Below are 24,210 nucleotides of genomic sequence, written 5' to 3' on the forward strand. Positions count from 1 at the left end.
ACGAACAAAGCGCGTGTCCCAGTACGCCTTTGTGTCCCACTTGAGGTATTGGTGAGGACTGGGCACCCCGTAGTTCGCATTTGCAGAGGCTTTACGACGTCTAGAGCTATCTTAAGGGAGGTTTTATGCACGCTATATAACAAACGTCTTGAGCTTCTTTAGCTTCCTGCCGAATGCTTCTAGCATAAGGCGCTTGTAGCATACCTGCCTGATATAGCCCTTAGTGACACAGTAAATAACTTGTATGCTAGCGCGTTGCGTGTGTGCTTGTATATCTACGTTCGTTTGCGTTTATCTCCAATTACCTTCCTTTCATTCATCACCATCTATAGGCTCATCACGACCATAGACTAACCTCTCCGGCTATCACTAAAACTTCTTTCTCTAAAGCACTCACCACGACCGTATTGCGGAGAGTGTCGAGTAAATTTTGCACAGCGGCTGTTGACTGGCCTGAAAGCCTAACAATAATATGCCAACATGCTCATACATGTATTGATACCCAAGTGAGTTTATTTGCACCTGTGGCTTTAAACAAAACCCGCCGTGGTGGCTTAGTGGCTGTGGTGTTCCGCTGCTAAACACGAGGTCGCGGCATGAAATCCCGGCCGCGGCGGCCGCATTTCGAAGGGGGCGAAATGTAGTAGTAGTAGAAAACTTTATTTGTTATTTGGTAATGAAGTCCCAGATGGTGGAGCCCTCAGTCCAGAGCCCCATTTGCTGCTGCTATCCGGCTGGCCCGGTCAATCAGGTATCACTGGTCGTCCAAGGTTGGTCTGGAAAGAGCGGCTTCCCACTGGGATCGGGAGGCGTTGGGTATATTGTAGGAAGGCCGGGTGGTTTGGAGCATTCCCACGGACTATGGTAGAGGTCTGGGTGTCCTCCGCAATGTAAAAACGCCCGTGCCCGTGCATTGGGGGCACGTTAAAGATCCCCTGGTGGTCAAAATTAATCCGGAGTCCTTCACTACGGCGTGTCTCATAGTCGAATCGTGGTTTTAGCACGCAAAACGCCAGCATCCAATCCTTTAAACATAGTACGCACATCGAACGCTTTGTTGACAACGCTGCATTTACCGCCACCGGATTCTTCGTGCAAAATGGCAAATACATAATTAACTATAATGTCTTAGTTTCTTTGAATTGTCATCCATTGTGTTTCCTTTCTCGACCACAATACGTCAAGTGTCGTTCCATGGAGCGAATCGCTGTAGTTACGAATCGTTGAAAGCACTTTGCTTAACGCGGGGATGGCTCAGATGTTTGGACGGTACGAAAAAGTAGGCAGGAAATAAAATGTTCAGCACTTTTAACTGGTTCAAATTCTTGAAAGGTGAAGGGTTAGGGTTCATTCACCTTATCCGCTCGCAACAGTGCTACACGTGAAGGCGCCTGGTTTTTATTTTTATTTTATTTTGTTTTGTAATAGCTTCTTCAGCACCTCTTAGGCAAAATGCTTTCGCGCTTTTACCCGTGATGTCACTCACGAAGGCCTGTTGAAAACCATTCCTCGAAATAAAGACGATCACCTTGACCGTTTTCCACGTCTCCCATTGAAATGTATGAGCTCTCGCCTTCTGCCGTGTAATGTGACGGCTCATCGGGCCCAGGCTTTATCTATAGGAGGCGTTGACTCTCTGCGTTCAGAGTAATGTGGTCCGCTCAAGCAATTTATTAACGGTAATTAATTGCTATTAATCAGTTACGAATAACTAAGTAACGGTTTCAGTTGATGAATAGTGGACCATATTAGGCGACAGCCGCATGCATCAACGCATTTTTGAAGTATCGTGGCGCGGCCGCTGTAGATGCGCCCGTTTCACGCTAACCCGATAACTGCACTATTATCATGGCGAAAGCACGTACCATGCATGGCGCGTGCGCTTTTTATCAGCAACCACGTGGAACGTATTTTGGTCGGAATTGCAGAGTTGTAATCGCGGTCAACAAAAAAAGTCGCAGTTTCACCCGAAAGACGAAGCATCGATTGCGATAGCAAATTAGTAGGCAGCTGTACGAAGTAAGGATAGTAGTGTTATCGGCCGTATAAACTAGGAAACATTCGCTCACTAAGTGCATTAACAAGCATGGTGTCAGTGCGCAAGCAAACATGGACACATCACACTCTATGAGCGCGGACGCTCTCTTCAAAACGCTGGACGCTGGTGTGAGCAAGTGCGGCAGCAGCAGCGAGCGAAGTCACATTCGTGTGAAATCTTGCGGTCCGCGATGTTTTAGCTCATCGCAAATCCATCGCGCTCTGTTTTTGGAAAGCCTAAAATGCCTTCGGAACTCTCCTTCGCTCATGTCGAACGCGTCGCGCCGTTGCCTCTCGTCGCGTCGTTGTCTTTGATTAACGCTCGCCAGCAACACAACCAAAGAATCCGCTATCGGCGTCTCTCTCGTCGCGCCGGCCAACGCGAGAGTAGCAGACGGCCGCGGTTGCCCTAGCAACCCTCCAGATCATGCTCGCGACCGCGGGCGACCTTCGAGCGAACCACTTCTCCGCGATTCCCTTCTTAGCAGACCACGGTTACGCTTCCAGATTATTGACAACCTGTGTGACGACAACAAAATTTGTAGTCACGCCCACCAGGGGTGACGACAACGAAGCGCCGTCTAATGACGTTCGTGAGAGCGAACCAGTTCCAAAGCGAACCGTTGCAGAATACGGCCCCTGGATGACTCGGTCAGTATCCGTGTTGGTGGAATGATGGTCAATAGACTCTTTTCAGTCTTGACACAGTCCTCCGTAGACTTGATATCTCATCCAAATACTTCTGGATCCGCTTCTTTGTTCGTGGTGTAAGAGCCTTCTCATTCGGCTCCAGCTACTTCCATTTGATGTAGATGAGGGCTCCTGTGATCAGCACCAAGATGTGCTTGGTGCATGCTGTGTTGGGCCAGAACAGTAACACATAAAAAACAGCACAGATCAGCCAAACTCATGTAGTGTTTTCTTTTATGTTTGAACCTAGTTATGCTGAACCCTAAATATGAACAAACATTCGTATCATCTGCTACAAACAAATGACATGTACCGCAAGACTAGCTATTTAACACAGCATATATCAAGCACATTTATTTCTGAACCCAGTGTTGTTTACCTTGTAATAGCAGCTAAAGCCCACACAATGACCTTGTTGTAGCAGGCAGTAGCTTGTCTTTAGCGCGTGGAGTGTGTTGAGTGTGTTGCTTTACATTGGTGCCGCCCTGTTTACTGCATGCATGTCTGGAACAGAAATTTTTGCATCATCAGAAATTGGAAAAGTACAAGTTTGCAATGTGAAATGTAAAAAGCTGCGGTATATATATATATATATATATATATATATATATATATATATATATATATATATATATATATATATATATATATATATATATATATATATATATATATATATATTGTGATGGTTTGTGACTGCAGAAGGCATGCAAGTGTACACTGTTCTAGAGTGTTTCAGCAGCACGTCAATTAGATCATTATTTCTACTGGCCATAAAATTGATGTCTGCCTAACTACAATGCGTGTTAACAGCTTAAGTATTATTAAGATCACAAATGGCAAAATTCTTACGCTCATTTATTTACTGTAACAGATCTCACTGCTGGTTCCGCAAGCAAATCCATGAAAGACATGAAGCTGTTAGAACTAATGCATTTTTTTTTCTGCACGAACGTGGTGCACCGTTTCACTACTGCAAAAATAAATGCCTTGAGGTAAACCGAACAGAACAGCAAGAACGTTTGGAACCTACAAGTACGAAATATGGGTGAATTATCATGCGTATAATTATATGTAATATATATATATATATATATATATATATATATATATATATATATATATATATATATATATATATATATATATATATATATATATATGTGTATATATATATATATGACATGTCATGCAGTATCTAGGTCGTTAACTTGTCTTCGCCCGTAAGTTAACGAGCCGAATATTACATAACAATTCAAGCAGCGATGTTAAACGACGCACCGGTATTGCCGTCGTCAGTCGTAGCAGAATCCGGCTCGTGTTTCAATGCATACTTGTTCCACATGGCTCACGACCAAAACCTAGCTTTCGGGCTTGCATATCCGCTCGCAACACGTCACTTCACCCCAAGTTATATAACGCGAGGTATCCAAGAACAGTAAACTGGATTTAGCACAAAGTAAGCAACCAGCGTAAGTCTACGAACCACTGAATCCGTGCAACCTACTGGTAAAAATATTAAATTCTGGCCAGAGGTCGATGGTGCTGAACATTATTTTGCCTTTATAATGGCGAAAAAAGAAAACAACTGAGTTTTTGCCAAGGACTACGATGTATAATTGTGAATAATAATTTTGCGCTCTTTGACATGGAATAAAATATCTACACGTGTGGGAGAAAGTATGTAGGTTAAGTATGCGCTTATTACGGCCCCTCTAGCGCGAGATATTGGGCTCACGCAGGCAGACTTTAAATGGCTGTATTATGCTATATTATGCTTGTTTTATTTGCAGCGCTGTGCAGTCAGTTTTTTTCACCCTCTGTGGTCGTTTGTTGAACTCGAGAGTGTGCTACCCCAGATACGGCGCGCGGCCGTGCTAAGTACGCACTTGTCGGCGGAGCCGAAGCCGCCCCCCTCCCACGCTTCCTCCCGCGCTGCCTCTTCGCTTCTGCCAGAGCACGACGCCCCCCCCCCCTCGACGCCCTCCCCCTCCCCCGACGGAAGACGGCGCATTTGCTCTCCGCCCTCTCCTTCGCGCGCACGCCAGATTGAGCCGGGATCGTCGGCTTCCCTCGCGTGCCTTCACTCGCACGTACAGCATACGGCGCGCGGCGACGTTGCTATTGCCCTTGGGCGTTATGCGGAACATCACGGCGACGCCGATGGCAAAAATGCAGCTGGACCGTCCATATGATTGCTAACGCAATAAAAGCGTGCTGGCGCGGCACGAAGCCGCGCCATAAATGCGTCGGAAATGTATTACATGTGGTTTCAGCCACGTGTGCTTACTTTCCACTAGGCAGAGCGCATGCTCGGCGTTCCGCCGAATTCGTTCTGCACATGGCACCAGCATTGTCCCTGCGCGGGGATTTCCGCAAGCGTTCACGCAAAAGGCTCATCATTTACCAGGTGTTAGTTTCGAAAGTTTGACGTTTGCTGCTTCCTCCGTTCTATATGTTTTTCTTGTTGTTATTGTTATATATTTATCTTGTTGCAAGCGCATATGTTTGCTTCCGTGATTATGGCAAACCCAGCGTATTGTCGCGAAAAGAGTATACCGCGGGCCTCTTTGCTTTCTTTCCGGGAATTTTGTGGGCTCCTCGACGCGGGGGAAGCCTTTGTGCCGAAATAATACCGACGGCGCCGCGGGCATGTGCTCCAGCCCGGCCGCCGCCGCTGCACCTGAGACGACGTCACTGCGTGCACATGACGCGTCCTCTTTCCACGCTGGGCTGTCGAAAGCTGATTAGTTATGGTCAAAGTGCTTTTGTGTGCGGAGTGTTGACGCGACCATTTCTTGGCCCCTTAAACTCTGACGCTTGTTGGATGATGTCGGCCTGCCTGATTGGTCGGAGTAACGAAATAACCCATTGGTGGAGAAGCCTGTCCCCTGGATGCTGCGGAAACTTATTTAAGGAATAGTTTCGGTAGTTTTGGTGTGAGCAAGTAGACAGCAGCAGACGGCGCAACTTCACCACGGGAGACCAGGCCGGTCAGGCAGGCCGACGACGACGGGTATGACATCGTTCTGTTTGTAGATATTTTTGTACAGTGTAAACTTAAGGTAAAATACCAAGTGAATAAACCTAGTTGTTCAAATGCCACTCTCGTCGTCGTACTTGCGGATTTGGACTTGCCCCTGCCAGAGTTCATCCCCCTTCATATTCCGTCTCCCTGGTGAGCTGATGCGTCTGATATCTAACGGCTACGTCACTTCGCTACAGTATCATCACTGATTGACATTGTAGGTGGGAGTCAGTTGCAGTGCTTGCAGTTATAGTAACAGTCTAAGTTTCCTTTTGCCGACATTGCAACATTGTTTTACCCAACCCATACATAATCTTTGCGTATACTTTCCGTTCTTAAGCCGCATAAGTCATCCCATGTATACCCTACGCGTCGTCCTTCCATTGATCCAGATTGTGTAAGTCTTTTTCGGAGAGCGAGACAGATACAGTAAATGCAGGGAGGTTAATCAGAAGGGGGAAATATCCGGTTCGCTATACCCCCCATTGTAGAACGGGGGAGGACAGAGAGATAGAGAGAGCACAGACACACGATCACAGCCGGTCACTATCCCGTGCACAGCACAGGATCACTTGCAGCACTACGAACACCAATTCAGGCTACAGCCGTTTGTGCAAGTCCGTAATAACTGTAGCAGTGCCTTCGTCGTCCTCAGTTGCGAGGGCTTGTTAGGTCAGCATTCCAAAATGATTTGCTATGATAATGGTCTTTGATCAAAGGTTTCTCAGAAATTGTCTATCACGAGTTCGATTAATTGTCCGTCCAGCACACGTCAGGGCCGCTATAATTGCTGTAAGTAAAACTGTAAGCATGAAAAGTCTCTGCTTTTAACTAGCTCGATGCGCTGAAGAGCATATGGTGTCACTTTTGTCTCTAAGTAGCGCTCCGGAGCCTCAGTTTTCATAGCACTTCTGTAGAGTCAATGGGGCTTGTTACGATCGGCCAGCAGGGGTAGTGACCTTCTAGCCTCTCCTGCCCCACTGCGACGAATAGCTTTGTGAGGCTAACAATGCGTCCTCATCGGCGACAGACCTGCGGCGCCAGCAAGGCCAGACATGTTTGGCGGATCGCGTGTTGTTTGCTGGTTCACTGTCGCCGTCACGGACCAATGGGAGCAAGAAACTCCTTCAAAATAGTGTCCTACGGTGTTTCCTCACGGGCTCCCGTAACCACCACGGTCGTTTGCCAGACGCTCCAGCTAACTGCTGGGTCATCCCAGGAACCAAGACGCGCCAGCTTGAGTCAAGCTTGACAATCCCTGTCTGCGAAGCTCCCCTCCTCTCTGTGTGTTCAGTGAACAAAGGTGCGGGAGTGATTGTGTGAACCCTCGCCCTCCACCGCGGGTCCTTCCACGACTTTGGACGCTCCGATGCGCCGAAGGTGGGGCGGCAGATTTCCCTGGCCTCTAGGGAGGACAGAGGCGGGTTTAAGCAGGCTTTTTCGGCTCCTCAGTGTGCTTCAAGTCAGTCATGCTAGACTGATGATAAGTAACATTCTCCGCTCTTCATGTAGATATTGTAAATAAACCCAGTATTTCTCGTTCTCGATGAGAACATGTTCCTCCCTTCAACAACGTCCTTAGCGTGGATGAGTCGGACGACTTCATGGGCCAGCTACCTCTTTTTACATGCCCGACCCCAACTATTACAGGCTGCGCCATTACTTAGGATTGCCTAGGTATTACGGTTCACTTTGTGTGGCCATGATTGGAACGGATCCAAACGCCTGAGACACGACGTACGTAATACTTGCCTCGTCAACATGAGAAGACTTGTCCGTCGGGTGTTTGCGACGGGATTATGCACCTGAGCAAATCCTACTCTCCTCTGTCCAACGTTCACCACCTCTACGCCAGGAAGTGGTTTCTCTCTGAATTACTCTGTGTGGGTTGACCAGTGTGCTGACAGGGCCCTCTACCAGGGAGCAAGAGAGAATGAGGTTGCCTGGATAGTGTAGGGTATAAGAAGGCCAGCGAGACATGACGAACACATCTTCTCTTCCCTTGCGTGCAGGAGCACGCACGCCGAACGTTTCTGTATATTTTTTTTTTTGTCTTCGAGCGCACTGCTCACCCGTAACTTCTGTTGTTTTTACATCTACTCGTTTTCCCTTCGTAACACTTTCCGATGGTCAACCTGGTTCGAGCTCCAAGCAAGCGCTGTTCAAGGTCGCCGAAACCCCGTCCCCTTACCAACTGGTCCATACTCCAACAACCGTCAACCTACCAACGATGGTCCATACTTCATCGCGTTCGTGTGCGCATCACCTGCCTTTCTTTTTTTCTATCCTTTAACATTTCTGCCTTTTATCCTATACTACAACAAAGTAAGCTATAATCTACAGTATAGGCTTCCCTACGCTTGTGAATACCCATGCGTATATAGTGGCGTTGTTACCTGAGATCATCATCATCATCATTTATTATTCCCTTAAGGGCCCCATGTGGGGTATTACATCTCTACTGTCTATGTTACAGAAAGAAAAAGCGCACCACAGATGGTAACCTCGCGCCTTTCCGTAGTACTCTTTTTTGTTGCTCGTCCTGTCTCTATTAAGCAGTTTCTTTTGTAGTCATTCTTGTGCAAATGATACCCTGTTAGTTATTCAATAAGCAACAAAGAGCACGTCCTCATTCGCGTTACGCCTCTCACGCACGTAATAACTGTACGCGTGCACTGAATCTGGCGCAAACTTTTGATGCTCTGTCGCTCTGAGAGAGTTTCATTGGCAGCGTCACTAGTGGCCCCAGCCACGGTTGCTGGGCAACGCGGACGCGTCTCCGACCGCTTTCATGAATAAAGAAGCAGACGGGCGAGCAGACGACATATCCCGACCGAGTTGCGACGTAGCCGCAGGTGGGGTCGGGGACACGCTCTCCGTGGTTTGACCAAGCGGCCTTTCCTTGCCCGCCGCGTGACCAGCACTTCGTCTGCCCACACTGTCGACTTCATTGCGTCGGGGGACCGCATCGGCGACCTACCGTTACAACAAACTAGCACGGCTTTCTCAACGACTGACTGACTGGACCTCACGGCGCTCAAATTGCGCTGCTCGGCGCCCTTTCGCTTTCTTACCGTTTAACGCACCGCTGCCGTGCACTCATTCAGCATCCTGACACACAGAACGAAAAAGTAGAGTGAAATAAAGTTGGCAGAAAATGGCAGCTCTCATCCGCGAGATTGGCGTGCCAGTAATACTGCCTAAAACATCATCAACGCATCCTTCTTCTGGACACGTGAAGACTACAAATAACTTATTCTCTAGAGTTCGCGTTTATGACTTTGACAGTTAGCGCGTGCCAGAGTTTAACACTAACCAGTTCGGTATAGCCGTTCGAGTGCTTTGCTGCGCGCCTCATAATCACCTATCGGTGACAAGCGGCAAATTGGGTGCTTAGCCCGCGCCAACTGTTGAGCACGGGCTTTTTCAATAAACGGCCGGCCTAACAACGGTCCCGCTGCTCCCCCACCGGGGAGAAGACAATCGGAGCGGGAAAGGAACAGTGCAAGCCTGGCAACAGTAGCGGTGGCAGTGTCGTCGTGATTTCTTTTTGTTGTTCTTGGATGTCGCTAGGTGGGGCGGCACGAGGGAGAATCGTGCTCTGTCCCGTTTCTTTGGTCCCAACGCGACGGGCGGGGGGGGGGGGTGAGTGGGTGAAGTAGGGGTTGGCGGTGGCTGATGGTCGATGACGTCACGCATCGTCTGCCGCTGTCGAACAGCGCAGGGCATCCGTTTGGCGCGTGGACAACATCTGTCGCTTCCTTTTATATTGATCTTGTTACTTGGTGAAACTCGCTTGGCCCTTCTCGCCTCTCTCGCGTGCGGGCGCGCCGTGTGCAGCGCAGAGGGAGCCGAGCGCAAACTGCCTGACGTCGAGAGTCGAAGCGTGCGCTCGATATTTGAACACGGTTAGAGGGCTGTTGCTGTTTCTGTGCTTCCCATCATGCATTCTTGTTTCTTTGTGCTCGATGGCGCTCCGTGATCCTTACTTTCTGGAGATTTCTTGTTTGTCCTACGCGCGTTTGAGCCGTTGTTGTAAGACGCTAAAGTTAGCGCGCCGGCGTTAAACATAGCCCGCCGACTGGGAGAGGGCGCTGCCGCGGTCTGGGCGAGCGTGCGCTTCTCGGTCGGTCTCGGCGCATTCGCAGATGCGCGTCGCGCCGTGCTTCCCTGGGCGTCTCTGCTGTCTAGCTTTTTGCTTCTTCTGGGAGGAGGGGGAGGCTATCCCCCGCTCGAGCTGCTGGTTCACGCTGTCTGCTCTTTTCGTACTGCGCTTGGGCGTGTCACCAGCGCGGGGTACAGTCGCTCATGGACCGAGTCGGACGGCGTAAATCTCGGCACTGTTCATACCGTTCCACCTAATTCGGTCGCCGTAGCACGCACGTTTTCCGGAGTTGTTGTTCTCCTGAGTGGTTTACCCTATAATACTTTCTTTCTTTCTTTTCTTTTTTTTCCATTTCATATCGGCTGCTCGCGGTGGCGGAGCCTAGCCGAAGTTCTTGTTTTAGTCCTTCCCGGCGAAGCTTCTTCTTATTTCTTTTTCGTCAGAAACATTAAAATGTTGCACATTTCTTCAGGAAATTAGAACTCGCCAGCGCCGTTTAACTATAATCCCGTTTTTATTCACTGCATAAATGAAGAAAAGGGTATAATGAAGAGGTGCAAACCCTAATCGCACCTGGAGAAAACAGTTAATCAAGTCAGACAGGTAGATTCCCTTATCAGACCGAGCTCAGACGTTGTTCGGTAAACAGAAAGAGGGATTGAGTAATTGAAGGAAAGCTCGAAGCGTAGAAAGTCGTAGTGGAAGAACGAACTTTTCTTTCGAAAGTTGACACTGATAACAAATTTTTCGGTCTTATTGTTCATCCGTTATTTTTGCAGGAAAGAACATAGTAATTTTCTAGGTTTCATTATGTTTTTTTTTCATTTTCTAGAACAGTGCAATGATTTTAATTATCTTCAAGTAAAGTCTTACCGCGCATGGTGTATGCACCATTTTCTTTATTCCCCCCCCCCCCGTTTTTTTTTCCGGCAACGCATTACTAGCGGCGGCGGACGTCAGCAAAACGTGCCTTACTCAATCGTAAACTTATGAAGTATTACTTGCCAATTCACTGTTAATGTTGATTTAGAGCACATGGTGCAGTTTGGGATTCTTTTCTTGGGAGGGAGTGGGGGGAATATGAACTGCGCCACCCGTTAATTGCTGGCCAAGTTTGGGGGGGAGGGGATATTACGAAACTGGTGCCAGAAGTGCATATATGCCTCGAACACAGACCGCCTTCGATTCCGCAACTTCAACATGCACCATAATGCAATTATTTAAGGGCTAATGAGTAAGTTTAGTGATTTACTTAAGTAGTCAGTAATTTTCACTCACGTGCTGGCGTCCACCGCCCACGCTATAACATAAACGCCTTGCCCTAAAAGAGGCGCTATTCCCACCAATGGCATTGGTCTTCAAAATGTCTACTCCTCCCATTTCCAGCACATTGTACGTTTTATGTACTACAGTGCGCATGCAATGGCGATTTGTGTGTTCGATGTTTAATTTTGTATATCTTCGTGTTGAAGAAATGTTTACGGCCCTGGAAGTATCTGTAACAGACATTAATCTCTCTCTTAATGGTCGCCGCCATTGCGAGTCTGAATGAAATCGCCGATTTTATATATATATATATATATATATATATATATATATATATATATATATATATATATATATAGATATATATATATATTGTGTGTGATAGTAAGCGAGAGAGAAAGAGAGAGAGAAAGGAGATGTTCATGCCTCGTAGAGCCGCCGGCTGTTTGGCTATTTCTCCGCTCCGACGTGCAGAAGCGAAAGACCTTGAGAACAGCGCCGTAGCGACGAAAAAGCTCTGAAGGACGAGTGTACTAGCGAACAGTTCGCAAAGCAGGACACAGCTACCGCAGCGAAACACAAGTTCAATGCAGTCAGTGAAAAAAAAAAAAAAGAACACCCGCAGAGGCCATTATAATACAAAAGCACGCAATAACGATACAAGAACACATCTTTATGATCATGATGATCAGGATCATGGGCTCTGTGTAGTTTTAAGGTCTCGAAAACACATCGATCGGTAATTTGGAGCTGGCCATTCGCTACCTGCTTTTAAGGCTTGTGTCGTTCTCTGGCAGTCGAAACATAAAGGTAAAATACGCATTTGCAATTTCACGCGTTCAACTCGTTTTCCCCCGACTTGAACGCGATGCCCCTGCAGGCAAATGCCTTCGTTCTTCATGTTGAGACGCGGGAGGGCATTGCCGCGGGGTGTAGAGGTGGCGAGCAGGCGCTCCCTTTGCGCGAGTTGCGCCGTGTAGCTGTCGGCCCTTGCAGCACACATGTGACTGTCCTCGTTGTCATGTCACCTTCTCGGGTCGCGTTGCACCGCACGCGCACCTGCTGCGTGGAAGAGATTCACGTGAGCCGGTAAATCACCGGCGTCGCAGCTGCAGCGGACGTCCGACAAAAAAAAAAAAAAAACACCTTAGAAAAGGGGGCCACAGCAATCAAACAAACGTGCTCCCCGATACAATGCTCGAGCATCGGTGCTACATTGGCTGACGCTTTGTTCGTGGATGCCGGACTCGCTTGCTAAGTCTCTCTCCTCAGCACACTGCCTACCGCGAATAATGCGATCACAGAGGACGATTGCGATACGTCAGCATGAGCCATTGGCGAAGTGAAACCGAATCACTCTAGAAAGAAGAATCGTGATGACCACGTTGTCAGAAATACGAGATTCGAAGCAGGGGAGAAAGCGACAGCTTGAACTCGGCGAACCGATAACGAAAAAAAAAAGGAAAAGATCGCTTATGAAGAAATGGTAGTCGGGCTCACTTATAAATGCTGATAATTTTGTCGAGTACTTCTCAAATTAGAACACCTTAAGTAGCGTTTGATTCAAGAAATATGTATATTTAAGAAATAAAGAAATAAAGAATTGCTGTCGAGTTGGACAGCTTACACAACTTTAAAAGCATAGAAGCAAGGCCGCATGCAGTCTTCTCCATGTCAACCAGTTGCTACCATCGGGGCACTTTGTATACTGTGCGCTTCGATGCACGAGCTGCACTGGAATGAAACTACACACCCGCTCCATAGCTATTTCTTGCAGCCTGTTGACTTTCCTCCTATGTGCCTCTGATGCTCCAACTTGAAGCTGTTGTTTCGTGCTGTCTCTACATTTCAAAGGAAATCTGGAAGACCATGCAGTTATGAGAGCAACATTCTGCGTGCGAACGGCACGAGTAAAGAATAAAGGAGAGTTGTTGTAAGGTTAATCTGTCTGTAAGCATAGGCGACGCAAGTTTGACGATCTGTGAAGTTCCACGTTTGTCTTACCGTGGAGCTCGTTCTTTGGTCGTTCTTTTAGCAGAGGAGTAATATTCGGAATGGTTTCTTCTTTCCGCCCTCGTGCAAAAAAGAGACGTGCCTCGCGATGACCGCATTTCGTCGGTCCCGAGTTTTACTCAAAAATGGCGCTCAGCTGCGCGACAAGACACCACCGGAAACAAATATGTTTAAGCCTTCAGTGTCTGCAGCTTCGTCTATACAAACCGAATCACTGCCTTGCAAGTGCCGCCTTTATATCGTTTCTCGCTCCTTCAAAAAGTGCTGGCAGATTATGTTCCTAACTGGGCACACACGTATCTAAATACCGCTTACAATTGAAACGACCGCCGCGTCGATTGATATCGACGGCGAGCTTATGCGGCGCGCCTTATAGTATACACACGCGAGTCCGCTGCAGATCGCTTTTGCCGCGGTGGGCCGGTGCACAGAACGGCCGGGCCTCGCCGTTTACAGGCTGTCCAAATGCTGCCGACCAGGGCGGGCGCCACGCCACCCCGACAATTTCGGCGCACCGTGTAATTTTATTACGGACAAACGGCCCTATCACGAGAAGGCGGGGGGGGGGGGGGGGCGGTCGCGCTCCCTCTCTCCGACGTCGATCGCTTTAGCCGCGGCTTCTGGTTGTTTGCACCGGCGAAGTCATGGCTTGCTTCTTGGCGTGTTGCGCGATATATGATATAGTTACGCTGCAAAGGCTGAGCTCACCCGTATACTTTATGCGTCCGCTCGAATGTGCAGAAGACCAAAAGAGAAGATGGATATACAGTTGGTAGGAAGGCGTTATTATACACGGAGATGCGCTGGGAGCGGCGGAGCAAGCGCGTGTCTGTGTGTATACGCGGGACAAACGCACATCCTGTGCGCTCTTGTTTCCACCTCGTGCGTCGCGCGCCGCGTCTATCGCGCCGCTTTCCTCATTAGTCACGAGCGCTGCAATTTGTTTTCGTCGTTCGCCGAATCTGTCAACACGCGGGCACAACTGCGGACACGGGCGGCCGACTGCTGATGAATACGTCATTTGCTCGCCGCATAAATGTATACACGGCGTTACTCCGTCCGGCCAACTTTGTTTGTCCGTCTCTTTATCCTTTCTTCTTTTTTTTTATTTCTTCTTCTTGCCGAGGACGACAGAATGAGAGCGAGTGGATGAAAAATAGCAGCTGTAACTTTTACTGGGAGGGTTGCGGGCGTGTCGTATACTCAGCGGGAGCGGATAGATAATTTCAATCGTTTGAAATCGGCCTACAGAAGATATGAGCGCGCGCGGCAAGCGCGGGAACGGTCAAGGATAGCGACGATTGGGGCTTGAAATGTAGTACATTATATCTTGCTGGCTGCCTTAGGATAAAAAGCTGCATTTTTTTTGCTTGTTTCTTGCGGGCATTCCAAGGCAAGAAAGGTACTTATAGAGCAGGTCACACTCCTCAGACGAAGGCATTTTCTCAACAGTTTCCTCGTCGTCCTCTACACGAATGTGTAGCAATACGTCATCGCTGTCAGGCGGGAACTACTCGCTCGAATGCGGGGCGCTTCGGCTCCCTTTTCCGAGCGTTAGAGTCCTGCTTACGCCATTTGAGTCCGTTGCGAGACCCCCTGGTCGTGGGCGGAAATTCTGGACGCGAGCATCGGTGCCTCCAGTGGCCGCAAGCAAGATATAGCCGCCGAAACGAAGTTCACCCAAATGAGTAATCACATTCAACGACCTACAATTTCGGCGACGAAACTTTTCGCCCTGCCACGGATAACGCATGCATGGGTACTTCGAGGTCAACTTTGGTGCACAAACACTTGCCAAGATTGAACAGTGGGGAAGACACTGGAAACAGTTAAACCTTTCAGAGAAATCGAACGATTTTCGAAGGCAGTGATGTGTGAGCGTGGAACGTTTGTCTAGACATTTGCTTCATACAACGCGTCTACAAAGTGCGCGGCACTTTTTACAGTGAAGCTGTATGCATCAATCTCCCAACGCATTTGTGTCCGTGGGCAAAAACTCAACCACTGACAGCGGGAGGCGCGCGCTGGGTACCTTGCAGCACCGCCAGGTTGCGCTCGCCTCCGCAGCGCCGGCCGTGCGGGGAACAGCAAAAGAACCAGTAAGCTCGCCTTCGCGCAATAGCGGTCGCCACAAGCGTTTCCCGGTAAACATGACGGTTGCACATGCGACAGTAGCCGGGAAGCGGCAACCGCAGCATACGAAGCAGGGAGGGACGTAACTACACTTTCGTATGTAAGAGAACCCGCCTAGTAACTGATTTCATTTGTGTTCTAATAGAGCTATGGAAAGGCCACGCATAGTTAGGACTCCCGAAGAGCAGCGTGAACGCTACGAGCGGCGAGTGGCACAGCAACGTCAATATGCACAATGGCGCCGTGTTCAGGCTTGGCAGCACCCAGTTCAAGGCTACGTCACATTGGTCTATCGGATCGAGTGACACCAGAGCTTCGCTAGCCAACCACCTTCACAGCGTGGATTGGAGCCCATTCTTTCCCCCGTTTTCGCAATTTTTAAGTCAGTCGTGAAATCCAGCGGACGTGCAGACTGTTCACGCCAAGAAGTGCCGGCGCGACCGGTGGCCGCGTGGTTTTGCGCGCGCTGATGTAATTTTGCGACAGCGCGAACGTGAGTTCTCTGGTTCGATTCTAGTACAGGGCGAGTTCTTTTTCCGGGACGTCGGTAAATAAGTTCACCGCTTTGTCGTGCGCAGTGTTCTCTGCACTGCTTGCAACATCGTGGGAATTTCGAATTTCAGGAATCTCAAAGAGTGGCGGTTGTGTGTATCGCCGTTGTGTGGCCAGCCGCGCGAACTGAACCAAAATGACCTGAATTTTTACGTTTAGAGAGCTCTAGGAGTGCGATGCCACGATTCAACCGTACGGTAAAACGGCGGTCTTATGACATGATTCTGCTCTGTTTAGATATTTTTAGCCATTTGCAAATTAAGGCACAGCTAAAACTCTCCATTGTCCAGAGTTACGCGACACTCGCGGTATGTGTTACGATGTGTTCAGAACGTTGGTGGTATACGTGCTCTCATTTCTTACGTTCTGCATCTCCTTTGGTGGCGCAGGCGGCGGGGAGGAGGAGCTCGTGCTTTTCCCTGTACCCTGAATGCAAGGACTCCTCGGAACGTCGCTTCACCACCGGCAAAAGTGAGTCCACCGCGCATTCTGTATGTCTGTGTTTGTACTGCATGCTTACAGGGGTGGCTGCGGGCCGCCTGGTACCTGGGAGAGTCCGGCAACCAAGAGCCCTTCGTTCTGAGGCGTTTCCGTCCTTCTCCCGGCGACGTTCTGCAACATAGTCGCGTTTACGTGAATGTGACAGTATTTTTCCAGCGCATCACGTTAATGCGATGCGCCGCTGTTTACATGCAGCGTATGAAGTCTTGTGCGACGGGGCTTCCAAAGCAAGCTCGCGCCTGCGTGCATAGCGTATATACGCGCCTCGCCTGTGAGTGGAGGAGAGGAAGCGAGAGGCGCCTCGCTTTCCGTCTCTCCAGGCCTTGATACGATGCGCATAAATTCGCTTAACGCCGACTTTCTATGCTCCGGTCTGCCCTCGCCTGGCGCGATGCACTTCCCCAACGCACCATTAATGCCCGTTTACACGAAAGCGACGCGCTGATAAAATGATACAGCGCACTGCTGTCGCATTCGCGTGAATGCGGCTAAACAGTGTCGCCGCAACGCAGACAAGGTGTCTGTTCCTTTTGCGAATCTAGCCATTTTAGGTGGTGCTGACCCAGCCTTTCAGAGGCGATGCGCTCATCCAGAGAGTGAGCGGAACCGCGACCGGGCGCTGCCCGCTGTGTGAACGTCTTTTTACGTCCTCACAGTGCCCAGCACCGAGAACGTCAGGATGGAGAACGCGCCCGCACGCAGGATGACTCATTGGTGCCCGTCAGACGGTCTTCGGCTTTCCATACAAGTCCAGCTCCCCGTGTTCCTTATTTTTTTTTCCAATGTTCGTACCTTTCAGTGTTCTTCGTTCAATTTCTAGGGCGTTGTCAGAAACTGAAATTGATGCGTTCACTTGTAATCACTTCGGTGCGTTGTTGCTCTGCACAGTAGATTGCGTGAATTTCTGTTTGCGTGCTTGCTCAGACAGGAGCTATAGTGGATCTTCTACATTGCAGACATTTGCAATGAAGCGTGACTTACGCTGCTGAAAACTATGCGCTGTCCTTGAGCCTCCCCAGTTCACTGAATTTCCCATCCAGCCAAAGGAGCCGCTGTTTAAGGTGAAGAAATAATAATAACACGTGTAAACGCAGGTCAATAACAGATTAGTGTAGTTTAGACTCAGCTCAGTAAAAAGAAATATCGCGTATGTTTACAAGATGGACCGAAAAGCCGCCTCCCCTCCCAATGAGGACGACAAGGCCTGTACAGCAATGGGGACCACCCAGAATAGTAGTTTTGGCCCGCTGCTCAAGACTGTATAGCTTGTACGCCGGTGCCTGGTGTAGCCAAGCGATAATCGTTGATCCGTACTGGCTGGCGCGTATTCGTACTTTGCAGCCATGCTGGGCTCATGTGATATGACTTGCGTGCTGACACAGTGGTGTTGATGATTTAATGCACTACCGTGAGTATACGCGCTATGTCATCCAGGCACATGTGCCTATAGCTATACATTGAGTCTTGCCCACTTAACTACTCTTCGTTGTCTGTCGTTCGCCGGTCTCTCCACGTGCTCTTGCCGTCGTTTGCCATCGCCTGGTGCAACCAAAGCGGTGGCCGGGGGCAATCCGTGGTCATCTATTGTCACACAGGTCAGATTACTCTCTCGTGAGGGTAAGTCAGAGAAGAGTAAGCCTTGTATAGCTCATCAACAGTGTGGTAATTGGCGTTGGGCAAAGCTTTTCGTTCGCAACTTCTCTTTGCCATTGACCAGCCATCTTCGCTAATATGTGCGACATAACGATCAGCTGGCATCTGCTGTTACGAACAATTCTAGCGTAAGAGCGTTTCGGCGAATAAGGGGCCCAGATGCAAGGACGAGCTCATCGGTTCTGGAATGCACATAACCAACGTCAATGTATAAGTGCACAAAACGTTAAATTTGTGTGTATGAGCCATCAGTCACGCTATCAGAAACAAAAAAGAAGGGAATTTTAAGGGTCTGGTGTGTGGATGCGCTGAGTATGGGCTGGTGACCCTATAATGGTGCAAGGTTCACGTAAATGACCAAGCTGTTGAATGTTGTCCGTGTGCCCTCAACTCTTCCGTTTGCCATTGTTTTTCGTGGTCTAACTACAAGCCATACCTTAATAAAGGGAAAATCAGACATCCACCCGTTCGCAGCAATTGCTACAAAGGAAACCCATACGGGTTCCTCGAAGGAAAAGCCTCAGAGTTGAAGAAAAATTCGTCCTGGTCTCGAACCCGGGACCACCGCCTTTCCGGGGCAGCCGTTCTACCATCTGAGCTAACCAGGCGGCTAGCAGATGGCATGGCGAATTCAAATTTGTCGACAACACACGAAGCAAAGGCAAGGTTTGACGTAGTAGTTCTGCGGAAACCCGCAAGGTGAAGAGAAGTAATTAATAAAGGGAAAATCAGACAGCCACCACGGGTGGATGTCTGATTTTCCCTTTATTAATTACTTCTCTCCACCTTGCGGGTTTCCGCAGGTGGTGGATGTCTGATTCTCCCTTTATTAATTAATTCTCTCCACCTTGCGGGTTTCCGCATAACTACTACGTAAAGTCATACCTTGTGGCTGATGAATCGCATGTACCCCGATACATATCCGACAGATATGTGCAGAGTCTGCCGGAGGGAGACCGCAGACTACACGCACATCTTGTGGGACTGCTTCAAATATCCAGAAGAAGCAAAATCAAGAACGCTCCCACCGCGGCTCGAGGCAGCCGCGAAGAGCTACGACCGAGACGATCAGCTTTGGGCCGTCCAACAGGTCCGCGAGGCGCTCGAAAGGCACGGACCCAGCGAGCCGGCAACGGCGAGCGGAGACCCGCGCCGAGTAACGGCGACTTCGAGGATGACGTAGGCCCTCGTCGGGGCGCGCGAGCGCCCAACTGCAGGCATAAGTAAAGTTGGCTCCAATCCAATTGTGGCGTGACTGTTGGGAATGCTGGGAATGCGAGGAAACTGAAGCGAGTGCCAACATATCTCGTGGCACTCAGTACATTTCTCAAAAGTTCGTTTCGGCATGGCACTTGAGGTGCAACTTCCTTACAATTTAAATGTGCGGACGTCGCAGCTTAGACACGCCTCAGCTGTTAACATGTACTAGGTGTTTCTGCGAAGACTAAGCAATATAAAAAAACGCCCGTGGCAGATAGCACACTTCTAATCCTCGAGCTAGGCTATTCGAAGAGCCAGACATTACTTGCACGATAAATAGAAATGCGGAATCGACTAATTAACAAATACACTAATTGAGTGAACTAATTACCTCACGGCACACATTGCAATTTGCAGATTGTAGCCGTTGAGATTGCAAGGCATACCCACATGAAAAAAAAAACACCTGTGAATGACACCATTCTCGAGATATGCGCCATCAGACTTCCTGTATAAATGCACTGTCGTTTCACTTGCTTAATAACAAAATGCTGTTTTACACACTGAAACGCAAAAGTAACTGCACCGACAATGTATTTCTTTGCAAATTTCTGGAATTAATATTTGCGAACTCCTCGGCTGCAATTTGCAATAGCAATATGTGCCGTAAGGTAATAATTTTAAAGCTTCATTAGTGATTTCTTTAATTAGTCAATTATGCATTTTGATCCTTCGCGCAAGCGATAGGCTGTTCGAGCAATGCAGCTAAAGAATTAGAATTGTTCTATCTGCCGCAGGGGACCTTTAATCGATTGAAGCCTTCGCAGAAACACCCGGTATATCTCTCTTAACCGTACGCGACCTGGGGGGGGGGGGGGGAGGAGGTGTTCTTAACGTGTCCACCTAGGGGACATGTCTCCACCTAAGGCATGTCCACCTAAGGGTCGCTCCCCTTGTTCCCTTCCGTTATTCCTTGTTTGGGCCAAGCATCATATTTATGGTCTACTCACCATTTCGTCTGCTGCTGAAGTTCTGATTAGTTGGGCTGGGGTACGCGTCAGAGGGCGACAGACGCTCCCTGCCACTCAGCACTTCAACAGCAGACGAAATGAAAATGTCCTCTAGGTGGAGCCTTGCAGAAGAACCCCCCATATGCCTGGGTCTAAGCAGAAATTGAGCCGTGGCTATTAGGCCTTCTCTTATAGCCGTGTCTGCGAGGCTCGTGGCACCATAGTACGTTGTCGCTAGCGCTGTCGACCGTGAATTATTGTACTATCGATAGTTCTCTCTTTTTTTTTTTTGTTACTATCGATAGTTCGGTATTACCTGGACTATCGATAGCTTCGCATCACTATCGCGGTGCTGTTCGCACGACGCATGGACCCGGAGACGCGCGCTTATACCAGAATTGATGTTTATGGCGCCAGCGGCCGTAGCGATGCCACTCTTGAAATTTGACAGAGGTCGATCGGTCTCGCTGTCGCTTTGCAAGGCCGGGCGAGTGAACGCAGTGAACATCCCGAGCGCAGGCAGCGCGCACGACGCTAGTCTGACCCTCGCCGGCGGCCATGCCCGTCAGCGCGTGCGACGCCGTCGCTCGGGAATGCGCGTGAATTTCACTCCTGGCTTTGTCGCTCAATAGGCTACGTGTGCAAAACACCATTGTTTACGAGTATCACAGCGCACCCATCTCGGTTTAGAACGTGAAAATGTTCATCTTAGTGTGCATCAATTTGTTCCGTTTGGAAGCGCAGTATACGTTAGGACCGGTTGTGGTTCTGAAAGAAATGCGCATCGCTCGTTTTCAGCTGCAGTGACGAGTTACGTTGATTGTAAAGCGGTCTGAAGTTGGCCGCACATTTTTTTTTTTTCTTTCGTGAGTCGCTTACACAGAAGAATGTCCAGCTGTTTATTGCGTCTTTCTTTCGTTTGGAAAGTAGATTTCAAGCAGAGGGCGTACAATTTTTTTTGTAGCTTTCTGTTTCTGAAAACGTTAAGTGTTTTTCTTGTTATCGCCTTTCGGATAGTCTTCTCCTAGCAGCCCCTTTATGTGGAGATCGGAAAGGCAGCATTGCTAACCGCAAGCTGACATACTAATCAATGATAGATAGCGCCCGTTTCACTCTCGCTCATTTACATAAATTTCAAAATGTACATGCATACTTGAAATGTGAGGCGTGTTGTCTACTGAATGGTATGTTTTCTTCTTTTTCGCCCTTCCTCCTAAACTGAGCTCTATTGGTGAATTTTTTCTTACTTGTTTTGGAATACTTCTGGAGAAATCGTGCAGCATGGGCTTCTTGAGATGTACGGCTGGCTGCCCGCTTAGCCACTGGCCGTCTCATTCAGAAGCATCTACGCGAACAGAGACTTTATTAGCCATCCGTTCATAGAAACATGTAGGATATATGCCGGGTGTTTTATTTTAACGTTAACATATATTTTTGTTTAAATACCCTGTGGCATTTAGAACAGAAATCTACTTATTGAGCTCGAATGCACGAACAGCTATACATTACTTACGCTGGAAACCGGTGCGCATGATTGACTAATTAACGAATGTCATAATTAACTTTTCAACTAATTACCCTAGCGCATATATAGCAATTCCCGAATTGAAGCCAGTGATTTCACAAGGCACATCCACTTGGAACGGATCTTGAAAGCAACACCAGTTTAGAGATAAGCGCTGTAAAACTTGCCGTAAATATAAAATTTAGTTCCACTTCCTTTTTTTCCCGAAAACGGCATTTTTGTGCACTGAATCTCAAAAGTTAATTAATAGTACTTTGTTAATTAGTGATATATTCACTTTCTTTTATTTTTAATATCTCCCTCTGAGATTAATCTATCTCAAGAAGTAGAATTTTGTGCATGTCACGGGTGATCTTTTAAAATTTTGTTTACGGTGAAATAAAACACGCCGTATAAATGGACAGCTCGGCACCATGGTCATTTGAATGAAAAACTGTAGAGAAGAGTTCAAGCACTTCCGTACATCACCGAGTCACCTTTACTCCGACAATGTATGTGTTCCTAATTGAACTGTGTTCCGCACGTCATATATATATATATATATATATATACGCGTAGACTGGCACGATCACTCATACTAGTCCATTCTTCGCACTCATCATCGCGGAGCCCTATGTGCGAGCGAGTGCCAGCGAATACGATCGGGCTGAATAGTGTCAACGGTGGACGAGTGCCGGTGAGTGCGAGTCACGGTGTAAGAATTACACCGTGGTGCGAGTCCACACGAGTAGCGAATTTCTCTACTTCACTACAACGTTGGTACGTGAGTGACGGCAACTGCGGCGTCGCCTAATTTCTGCCGAGGAAAGCTGTGTAGACGCCAGCGATCTTTATGCACACTATATATATATATATATATATATATATATATATATATATATATATATATATATATATATATATATATATATATATGTGTGTGTGTGTGTGTGTGTGTGTGTGTGTGTGTGTGTGTGTGTGTGTGTGTGTGTGTGTGTCGTCTTTGGCGTTTTCTAGGGGTGCGTAGTAGTGCGCTACATGCGTCCTGTTTGCCACGCGCGACACCTTGAGTCCACGAATGCACCGCTGTTCCTCGAACGCACGACTTTTCACCGCCGTGCTTCCGGCCCGAGTTCCCCCCCCCCCCCCCCCCCGGCACGCGCTGGGCGCAGAAGTGGCCCACTAGCCTTTGACATATACGCGCCAATAACTTGGCTTGCTGTCTCCGCGACCACCTCGCCGTCCTCGCGTTTCTTTTCTCTCTCTTTCCTTTCTTCTGCTCCTCTAGGCTTGTCCACACGACCAAGGAAATTGCCTAAGGAAATTACCGACATCTAATACCATCGGTGCTCGACGACTCTGCTAACGAGAAGCAAGTTATCGCGTAACCTCACCTTGCCCGAGTGGGTATAACTCGCAGCCTGCCGGCGCACGCGCGCTACGCTTTCCCCATTAGCAGCGCCCACGGCGGCCTTTGTTCCTCACGCGCGCGCGCAAATTATGCGCGCACCGTACGGTTGCGACATTCCGGGCGCCGCCATCCTTTTCTTGCGGGCGCCCAAGTGGTATCGTAACGCGTTCAAGGTTAACTTCAAGGCTCTCGCTGATTACATCACTGCGTTCATCACAGTGCGCATTACGTCGTCGTCGTCGTCGCGCAGCTTATGCCCAGTAATAAACGAGCCGTCGCGCACTCGCTAATTGATCGACCAGAGCTCCGGAAATTGATGTCCCACACGAGTCGGGCTGACTCGGTGGCTCCTCCCGCACCCTGTGCGGCCGCCAAGTGCTACCGGTGTGCGCTGACGTTGAGACGCGCATGACGTCATCTTGCTTGACAGCCGTCTTACGCCGGTTTCACGTGCATTTATTCCCGTGGCTGCAATGGAATAGAACGGACAGAAGAAAGGGAAAAGAAAAAAAAAAGTGGACAAATGCGTAGAGAGAAAGAGACAGGGCGAGCGCTTGTGTTTTGTATAATGCTGTACCGAGTTTTTCGACAGCGGACTATTAGCGTCAATTCGAAATTTGCGATCCGTTTCACATGCACCGATCGCAGTGAGTGCGGTTTTCGCATTTGCGAGAAAGGTGTCCCAACTATCATGCACCAAGATTTAGAAATATGCGAATGCCACGTAGCTGGACAAGACCAAGGTAATATTGTTTGCTGTCGCTTGGAGTTACTCAGATTATTTTTTGCATTCCGCCTAATTACATAATTAGCCTTAATTAATTAAGCGAATTCTCAAATATTATGATTAGATGAAAATTGTCAATGAGAAAAGTGTAGAGCAACATGAAAAATCCCCGGTACAGCTTTCTGTTGCTCAATACGTGCTACATTAATCTCTTTGTCCGAGCGTGAAAGAAGCCCGCGAATACACGCAAAGTGCCTCGAGCGGGCCAGTCTCGCGGCGATTTTACTCTCCCTCTCTTTTCCTTTTTTTTTTCTTAAAGAAGCAGCGTTGACACTGGTGTAACTTCTTAAGCTGTAGGCGCAAACTTACGTATATCGCGA

At 48.6% G+C, this 24,210-nt stretch overlaps 1 protein-coding gene across 1 annotated transcript in view; it reads left to right on the forward strand.

Moving 5' to 3' along the window:
* tna (tonalli) overlaps positions 1-24,210 on the forward strand; it is a 302,871-nt gene that overhangs the window by 203,950 nt on the left and 74,711 nt on the right. The window contains exon 4 of the mRNA XM_070529713.1: positions 16,214-16,295. Within this exon, the coding sequence (XP_070385814.1) occupies positions 16,255-16,295 (41 nt within the window). The 5' untranslated portion in view covers positions 16,214-16,254. The remainder of the gene's footprint in view (positions 1-16,213; positions 16,296-24,210) is intronic.

This window comes from Dermacentor albipictus, chromosome 1 (assembly GCF_038994185.2).
Source record: "Dermacentor albipictus isolate Rhodes 1998 colony chromosome 1, USDA_Dalb.pri_finalv2, whole genome shotgun sequence".
NCBI classification, from domain to species: domain Eukaryota; kingdom Metazoa; phylum Arthropoda; class Arachnida; order Ixodida; family Ixodidae; genus Dermacentor; species Dermacentor albipictus.